This window comes from Limulus polyphemus, unplaced genomic scaffold, assembly GCF_000517525.1.
Source record: "Limulus polyphemus unplaced genomic scaffold, Limulus_polyphemus-2.1.2 Scaffold70, whole genome shotgun sequence".
NCBI lineage: Eukaryota > Metazoa > Arthropoda > Merostomata > Xiphosura > Limulidae > Limulus > Limulus polyphemus.
The window spans coordinates 1,319,674-1,329,052 of record NW_013665680.1 but is presented as its reverse complement, the minus strand read 5'-3'; the positions used below and the strand labels follow the sequence as shown (position 1 = coordinate 1,329,052).

Below are 9,379 nucleotides of genomic sequence, written 5' to 3'. Positions count from 1 at the left end.
CAACAAGCATCTTCAGAGCATCAATATCAACTCCAACTTGTATGCCCCTGCCATCACAGTTTTTAAGGCTAAATTCACATGAACGAAATTTGCTGAACCATTGTTAACACTTATGAATGTTCAAAACATTTCCATAATCTTGTTTGATATTCTTTATGGCTACAAAAGTGTTGTTTCCCTTCTTGTATTCAAACAGCATTACATGCCGAATGTGTTTCTCATCGTGTGCCATCACTATAAGCCATTAGAGTATACTAAACTTTACACGTTATATAGGCTACACTAATGTGACGTTTAGGCGGTTCTTTTAACTATTATATGTGATGTACATGTTTTGAGGGGTGATTAATGAAAGTGTTCCAAAATGCGACATTAGTTTTGTGACAACTTAACAGTTTCATAATAAATGGCATGTAAAAAAGTTATGTTTATATGTGAAGTTTATAATATGTAATATAAGTTTTGTACATAATCATTATTAATGTTTTGATGACTGATGTAGTTATAGGTTAACTTTAAAACTGAACATGATGAGGTAATAAAAATTGTCCAAGTAGTTGTAAGCCTATTAGTTTTATGTTAGTGGTAAGAAAATTTTTGGAAAGTCTGATAAATGATGCTTTTCAAAATCATTTAACAAAGTTTAAAATATTGTTGGATAGTCATTGTGGTTTCACTAGAAGAAAATCTTCCCTTCCTAATCTTTTGGCATTCTTTAAAGAGGTTACTGCTTATATAAATGAGGGTAAGGGTGTGAAGTTGGTGTATCTGGATTTTCAGAAAGCATTTTACAAGGTACCACACAAAAGAAAAGCCTTGTTAAAAAGTATCTCTGTAGGTGTGTGAGATAAATTGTCTCGTTGGATTGAAAAATGGCTAGATGTAAGAAAACCAAGCATTGTTGTAAGTGGAGCTCAGTCAAATTAAGCAATGACACACATAAAGGAATAGTCAACAAATTACATAAATCTACAGACAGTGTTAATACCTTTGGTGTTGCTGGTTGTGATAAAGATACTATTGCTCTCAAAAGAACTCAGATTATCTGTTGAGTGGGAAAATAAATGATAGTTATCTTTACCTCACATTTATTATAATGTGTAAAGTAATGCATGTGGGTTATAATTTTAATTGATGGTTTAATTTTGATGGGAATAAACAGTATTAAGGAAGAATTCTTGGTGTTTTGGTTGATCGGTCTTTTGAGCCATCCAAACAGTGTGCAGTTGCTAGTGGCAAACAAATAGGAATTTAGGTTGTATTTACTAAAGTATTGATTTCCTTGTGTTTAGGTTTAGGTTTCATTTGAAGTGTTATGTTCAGTCTTGGGCTCCTAACTTTAAGGACACTGAATTGTTGGAAAGGGTTTAAGGGATGGTTACTGAGATTGAAAGTTGTCATATATATAAGAGGACAGGTTTCTCTGAACTTCTTTTCTCTTGAGAAAGAAAAAAGTTAAAGCATTTTACTCCTTGAAATAAACTATAATGCTGAAAGCTAGTGTGTTTTGGGGTTTCATTGATGTTTTTAATCATCCAAAACTTGACACTTTGGTGTTTTGCTGTGTGTTTACTTGATGCTTTCCTTTCTGATTTATGTATAGACATCCTGTTAAGGTCTGCATGAGGCACTGTGTATATTCAGTACATTAATCACTTTGTTGACATTGATCAGTAAAATTAGACTGGTATAAGTTTCAGTTCAACAGTAACCTTGAACTACAGGTAATTGCCAACCAGTAATATCTGTATAACACATGTGATTTTTTTTCTTCACTAAAACTTGTAATTTCATGAAGATAAGAGAATCCGTGAATGATGTGGAGGCTTATATATTTTTTTGATGTGCCACTGCTTTTGTAGAAGACTATAGTTTCACTTTATCAGAGCTCTTTAGTACAGCTTGAGAGAGCATATGAAAGAGATATAATAGTGGAATGCAAAAAATTTCATCAAATCCTACAAATTGTTGTATAACTTCTAAATAAACTTATAGCGAGTATTATCTCCCGTGCTTTGTATTTATTTTATTACCAAGAATGGTTTTCATTTCTTTTGACCTGATGAGTATACACACACATGTTCATGAACAATATGAGTACCAGCAAATAGTATGTATATTTAATATGCATAATTTTTTTCTTTTATGCATGTTTTTTGTAAAAAAGTTGTATATTTACCTATATACACATCTGGAGGTGTTTTAAGATTGTTAAGGGTATTGATATGTCAGTGTGTTATTGTTTTGCACTTAATAATGAGAACGGTAGGATAAAGGGACACCCTTGGCAGGGTAGAAGTCATCTTAAGCTAAGACAGCTTTATTTACTAATATGATAGTTGACCATTTAATTGGTTGCTTTTAGATGTGGTAGATGCAGTAAATTTAGGGGAAGGCTTGATAGATATTGAGCTGATAAGGGCTGGCTTCTTGTTTGGTGAATGGGACAGCCTCAGTGGACCAACAGACCCTTATTGTTCTTAAATGTTATCTTATAATAATAATAATAATAATAAAGAACATTAAATAGTTAGTGTGTTATTAAAGAGTGGGACTGTTAAAACAGCAAGCAATGCAGCCATGAGCTAGAATATGATAATGTAAAATGTCAGAAACTTATATTTAAAAGTGTTCCTTTCTTGTTATTACCTGCATATTATATCAACAGTTGAGTTGTGGTTTAATTTTCATCCAAGCTAACGTAACATCTATAATTTGAAGTATGATCAAAGTGTCAGCTTTGAGTAATGAGTAAGAAGGAAGACTGGGCCTCATTAATGCTTATTTTGTGTGTTATAATATTAATTGTTTATGTTATTGTGATGATGTCAGTCACAATGCTTGTTTTGTGTGTTATAATATTAACTTTTTATGTTATCATGATGATGTCAGTCATAATGCTTGTTTTGTGTTACGATATTAACTGTTTATGTTTCTTAAGTAAAAGAGATATTACTATCAAAGACATGCAAATTAAAGTCACAATAAGTTTGAGACTTTGAAACAGTTCAGGAAAACATTTACTGTACATATGTTTGAATTATGATTATATGTTTGTATAATGTTATCATTAGACACAAAATGTTCAAATTTTCTAAACTTTACCCTCATGAGTTGTTTGAGATCTTTTTGAATATCTAAGCATTTCCTCATGATAGTGATGTTTAAGAGATCCATGTAGGCCTAAGATTCTGGGACTAGATCTCAAACTTTCTGTGGAAGAACCTTGTCTGCTAGCTTTGTTTCTTTTTACTACTGCAACTAGACCCTCCATTTCCACCACCTGCTAGTATACTAACATAATTTCAAAATTATAAGCAAACTTTTTTGCTGAATTTATCAAACTAATATTTAAAACAAATGTAGGACATTGTACATTACTGGGATTGGAATACATCTGAGTTGCTTTCAAGAAATTATGAAGATACGTATTTTGGTTTTGTGTTCATTTTCCTTTTGTTCCCAAGCACCATTTTTCTTTGTTTTTGACTTAACCTTACAACTAAGTGTTTGGTAGAAGTCTGTAATATGACACAGTGCTATCAGTCAGACTACTGTGACTGGGAATCAACACAAAATGCAGTTTCCTGGGGCAGCTTAAAAATGAAAAATTATGATAACAAAATCATTAAAGGCATTATTCAGTGCAGGGATCATGTTGTATTGGGGTCATTTTTGGACTGCACCATTCCGCAGTTGAGCTTGAACATTTCTCAAGTAAGCTTATATGTTTATGTGTATTTAAAGTGTTTGAATGGTTTGTTTAGTTTTGAAAGAATGGCTTCTGGCATGAATCGACCATATCCAGCTGCACCACCTCCACCTCAGCCTGGACCTGGAGTTGCACCTGTTGTACCAGGTCCTGTTCCTTATCCCATGGCCCCACCTCCACCCCAAGGCCTATCTGGAGCACCCCAACCAGCACCTCCACCTTCATCAACTGGTATACCTCAGCCAATGGGTCCTGGGCCAACACCTAGCCCTCATGGTGGTCCGGCAATGAGACCTCCTGAACGACCAATACCCATGCAGCATGCCCCACCACCTCCAGTAAGACAGTATGGCTCCCCAGCTCAAGGTTTTCAGGTAAGTATATATGTAAGAGTACATTTAGCCACTTTTTTAATTGGATTTATTTGTATATTGGATTTGGATAGCGTGTGGAGTAACTGAAAAATTGAAAGTACTTCACTATGTTACATTATTGTTATAAAAACGGGGACTTTAACTAATATGTTCATGTCCTTTGTTTTATTGGAGTGCTTGACGAAAAGTGCATTCTTTATAGTCATTAACAGTACAGGGTCGTGCAGTGTACGTGTACAAAAGTTTATGTACTAAATAATCAATGAAATACCATTCAGTTATTGATTTCTTTTATAATAATCCTGAATTTTAACATTGAAGCAATATGGTAATGCTAGACCATACTTGTACCAAGTTGAATGGACCATTTTAACACTATCTAATATTACCAGCCACATCTTTGGGTTAGATGTATTGATGATACACTTGTTCTGTGGAAGTTATGGGAAAGAGAACCCAAATATTTTTTGACACTTCTGAACAGTTATTTTAAGAGCATACAATTGTGTATAAAACATGGTATCACCAAAATGCTAGATGTTTTGGCTCAGATAAATACAAGTTCACAAAACCTTGTTACTTCAGTTTATCATAAAAAAAAACTCCTCCAGTTAAGTATCTGTATATCCATTCTATGTCAAAGCTGGAATTATTTAAACCCTCAAATTTAAGACATCCAAACCATATGTTCTTCATTATACATTGAGGACAAACTTAGATGTTTTTAAAATGCATTCCTTAACATTGATTATTCAAAAAAAAACAAACTACAATGTGTTCTCCATGAGCAAAGAAATTTTACCATTTCCAAAACACCAACAAGAGACTACACAAGTAGAAGTAAAGTCATCTTTCCTTACATACATAACTTAGGAGAAAAACTAAGATTACTACACAAATTTAAGACCTAGGTTTTTCAAATGCAGCCCTACTGTACAAGATACACTCATGAAAGTGAAATTACAAGTCCTCAAAGAACTTTCAGAAATGTTATGTTTGGCATCAGACGTGAGTGTAATAAACAGTAAATTAGAGAAACATATTGGCATGGTCAGAGTTTTCTGGGGATTCCCATGCATACTGATCACTACAAATGATGATCCTACAACATCAAGACATTGGTGTTTATGCTACAGAATCATTGGCAATATGCTAGAGTATGTAAGCTAACAAAGCAAAAACCCAAAAATATATGTTGTGAATATCCAACATCTTTGTTTATAAAAGTAACACTTGTTGAACAGAAATAAAGCTGTGTAAATAAATATTGTAGGTAAATAATGCCTTGATTTCAAAAGGAAATATTTAAATAAATTCTGATTCTTCACCTTTCAGTGTAATGTGATGGTTCGTTCTCCGAATTGCCCAATTTAGATGAGTGTCTGACTAATTAGAAACATACACTATAGATTGTAATTATTCGATTATTTATAACAAGTTTTACCCATAATGTTGTCTGGTTGATTGTAAGGGTTAACATTAGTTCAGCATTGTACAATATTTTTGTATTGTCATGTAACAAGCAGGATTTAGCTGTTCCATTACAGCAGAAATCATAAGTTGTTTGTTTTTATTAAGATCATTGTTGACTGTATTCCCTGTAGTTTACAATAAACAGTGCAAGACTTACTTTATGGAAACAACAATTCTAATTGACCAATCACAAAATTAGAAGAACAAGCATGACTTCATTAAGACATTATCCATTATCCAGTTGAAAATAAAGGTGGGGAAAGGTAACTACTGTTATCCAATTACCCTTCAATATTTTGTTGGATGTTCCTTCATGAGTATTAATCATATTAAACCAATGTGATGGCTGGAATGTATTTTCTCCTAAAGTGTGAAGAATACAGACTTTCATGATTGTATTAATGCATATTTATGGCCACGAATTCCCAGTAAAACTTACTGACCCTCTTATAAACATTTTGATACCCTTGAAATAAATTCAATAAGAGTTTTGGATCCTTGTTATAAATTTAAGAAATGTTACATTTTCTTAATAGTGAAACTTTCGTGTATTTTTCTGAATAAGTGTCCAAAGGTATAGGAGTATTTTTGAACATTTGGGAAGAATTCTGGCTCATGGATAAAAAAGGGGGAAAATGGACAAAATTTGGAAGAAAAAGAGGTAAAGAAAGGAAATAGAGAAATAGAAACCATATGTTGATTATTGGATTTTGTTACTGAAGCTGTGCAGCTAAGGTGCTTTTGTTAACCAGTTAAACATGGTGAAAAATTCAGGTAAGAAAGAAAAACACAAATGTAACTACATGAAGCATTTATTAGACATTTCATAATTCTATCTTCAGTAAGCTAAAAGTACAAAACAAACATGATTAAATTTTTTTTGTACCTCTATCTAACTGAAGATAGAATTCTGAAATGTCTAATACGTGCTTCTTGTAATTATGTTCATGTTTTTCTTTATTATTTAATTAAGATTTTAGGAGACGTGATTGAGGGTATGAGACAATTTTGACTTTTTTGAAGAATATTACCCTTGTTGTAGCATAGATTTTTGTAAAAGTTTTTATGAATTTCTATGATTGATTGTGAATTGATGTATTTTTTTCTAGCATGTCCCTCAACGTCCAGGATATCCACCTGCTCCAGGAATGGGAATGCAGAGTGGTCCTCCACCACCACCAACTCGCCCACAGTCAATGCCTTCACACATGAACCAAGGAATGCCACCTCCTCATCCTTATCCTCCAGGAAGAATACCTCACCAAGGATCGGTGGTAATAGATTCATCTCGAAAACGTTCAGCTGGAGAAAGGGGACAAGAAAATAGAAGTCAGGGCCCTCCAGCTTCTGAAAGGTTATTTGCTATTCAGTTTGTTAAAACTTTTTTGAGGAGAATTTATTTATTAAACTAGAGAGTGAAAACCCTAATGAAGTAATTGCAACATGTTTTTCACGAAATAGAAAAACCTCACAACAAATTAAATGGAGAAACCTATACTATAAGTAATTAGGTTTATTTCTCTAATTTTATCTCTCTCTGGGAAGTGACTTCCTTTGCCATTCTTGACAGGTTTACCTAGTTTTCAACAAATTTTTACAAAAAAATTTGGGCTAGCTTTTGTTCTTCTAGATAAGTGACTTTTGGTTATCCTCAATGGATGGCAACTCTTCTTTTTATTTTATATAAGTTCTAAAACGTATATTTGAGGATGGCAGTAAATTTATTCAGCTTTAATAAGTATATAAAATAATGTATTTTATATGTTCGTAGACATCGAGAATAACCTTCCCTACATCTGCAAATTCTCAGTGAGTCTCAATTCAGCTGATGACTATTGTTTAAGTTGCATTTATGAACTGATATACGAGGAATAAATAAGCATGGAAGTAAGCTTTAAATTAGGAGTTCATGACACTAGAGTCTTGTGTTCTATTTATTGGTCGAAAGAAGTGTTGGTGATAAGAATATTTCAAACAGGTTTATTGTACATTTATTGCAACTCATAACCTATATTGCATTTCATTTGTGCTGAAGTTTTCTGATTTTATGGGTAGGTTTTAAGCCTGATATTCAAGCCTTTTATGTTGTTTTATATTGTTTCTTTTGCAACTTGTGTTCGGCAAGATCTGTATTATATACTCTTTCTCTAGTGTAATTAATTCTATTTTAGTGGACCAGTCACATCTACTCCATCAGTTGTTGGAGGAAGTACCGTAGGTGGTGGAAGTGGAGGGTCTAGTGGCAGCAGCAAAAAGAAAAAAAAGCTAGCAGACAAGATTCTTCCACAAAAAGTCCGAGATCTAGTCCCAGAATCTCAGGCCTACATGGATCTCCTGGCTTTTGAAAGGAAGCTGGACTTCACTATTATGAGGAAGCGCTTAGATATTCAAGAAGCTCTCAAACGACCCATGAAGGTAACTTTTATATAATTTGAAACTGCCTAAATACATTGTCCTTCGTAACTGATAATACAGTCAAACCTAGTGTAAAAGTGAGCTAAACATGGATGTTTCTTTCAAACATTCTAAAAGCTGTTTTATCCAAGTTGTATTGGAGAAAGACCCCAGTTGAGTAAATAATACCCAGACTTTCTATCAAGAAGACCCAAGAATAGTTCTTATCAAAATTTTTTCTAAAGACAGTAGCAAGTTTAATAGCAGTAAAAATGCAGGATAGACAGTAATTATTAATTAGTATCTAGTTATATAAAAATAAATAAATATAAATTGCTGATTAATAGTTAGGCTTAGCTGATTGTATATGCTACTAACTGTGACAAGGACTGATACCCGATCACCATAACCTTACTGTAAGTACTTACATACGTTGTTATATTTTTTAAAATTAATCAGTGAAGAAAAACTGCTTTACAGTAATCTTGTATCAGAGGTAATTAACAGTTTAACTGTTGCAACAAATGTCTTTGAAATGAATTATAATTGTCTTTTTATGCTTAAGCTACTTGTTTTATAAATGACTGTATATGATGAGACTTATGAAATCAATGATAAGAAAAGTTTGTAACAAGTGTTTATGTAAGAGAAATACTAAAAGTAAATTAGATTGTTATATAAGAAGTAATTAGACACTAGAGTTGTTAACATATTAATTGGACTTACAAAAGTGAGAAAAGTGAATGTGCTAGTTAAAACATGGTTTAAAAATTGACAGACAAGTACAGTGGTTCATTATCTGATACACAAACATTTCTTGGTTGTTATGTAATTTGCTTACTGTTTTCCGATTTCACATTACAAAAGCTTGTATCAGGAAGAAGCTAAAATATGTATTACAACTTCTTTTCTGTTCACAAAAATTTTGTTTCTTTAGCAAAAACGAAAGCTGCGAATATTCATTTCCAACACATTCTATCCTGGAAAACCTGAAGGAGAATGCGGCGAAGAACCCACTGTCCCATCTTGGGAACTTCGAGTTGAAGGTCGTCTCCTTGATGATGTGAGTAGTAAGGGGAAGCTATTTATTGTTCTTGAATCTGAACAAATTGATGTAAAAAAAAATACCTTCAAAAGTCTTGATTCTTATCACGCTTAATATTGTCAAAATCATCATTGGGTTGTGAATATATTGGTGTCTAAAAGAGAAGATAAGTTTTAAGGTCAAGTGGAAGTGGCTGTGTAGTCTATTCATCTGCTGAACATTTGATTTGCTTCATGGCATACATCTAATAATGGCCAGGGATTTCTTGAACTTGAAGGTTATTTGGTTAAAGGTATTATGGCCTAAGAAGTTTTTTTAAAGTTGTACTGTGTTACAAGTGGGTGATATTTCATTTACATTTACAAGAAACATTTATAATCT

The 9,379-nt window shown here is 32.9% G+C and overlaps 1 protein-coding gene across 1 annotated transcript in view; it reads left to right on the top strand.

Annotated features, from left to right (window-relative positions):
- LOC106465814 (brahma-associated protein of 60 kDa-like) overlaps positions 1–9,379 on the top strand; it is a 36,247-nt gene that overhangs the window by 3,440 nt on the left and 23,428 nt on the right. The window contains exons 2-5 of the mRNA XM_013926053.2: positions 3,768–4,086; positions 6,669–6,913; positions 7,731–7,974; positions 8,891–9,016. Coding sequence (XP_013781507.1) covers positions 3,778–4,086; positions 6,669–6,913; positions 7,731–7,974; positions 8,891–9,016 — 924 coding nt within the window. The 5' untranslated portion in view covers positions 3,768–3,777. The remainder of the gene's footprint in view (positions 1–3,767; positions 4,087–6,668; positions 6,914–7,730; positions 7,975–8,890; positions 9,017–9,379) is intronic.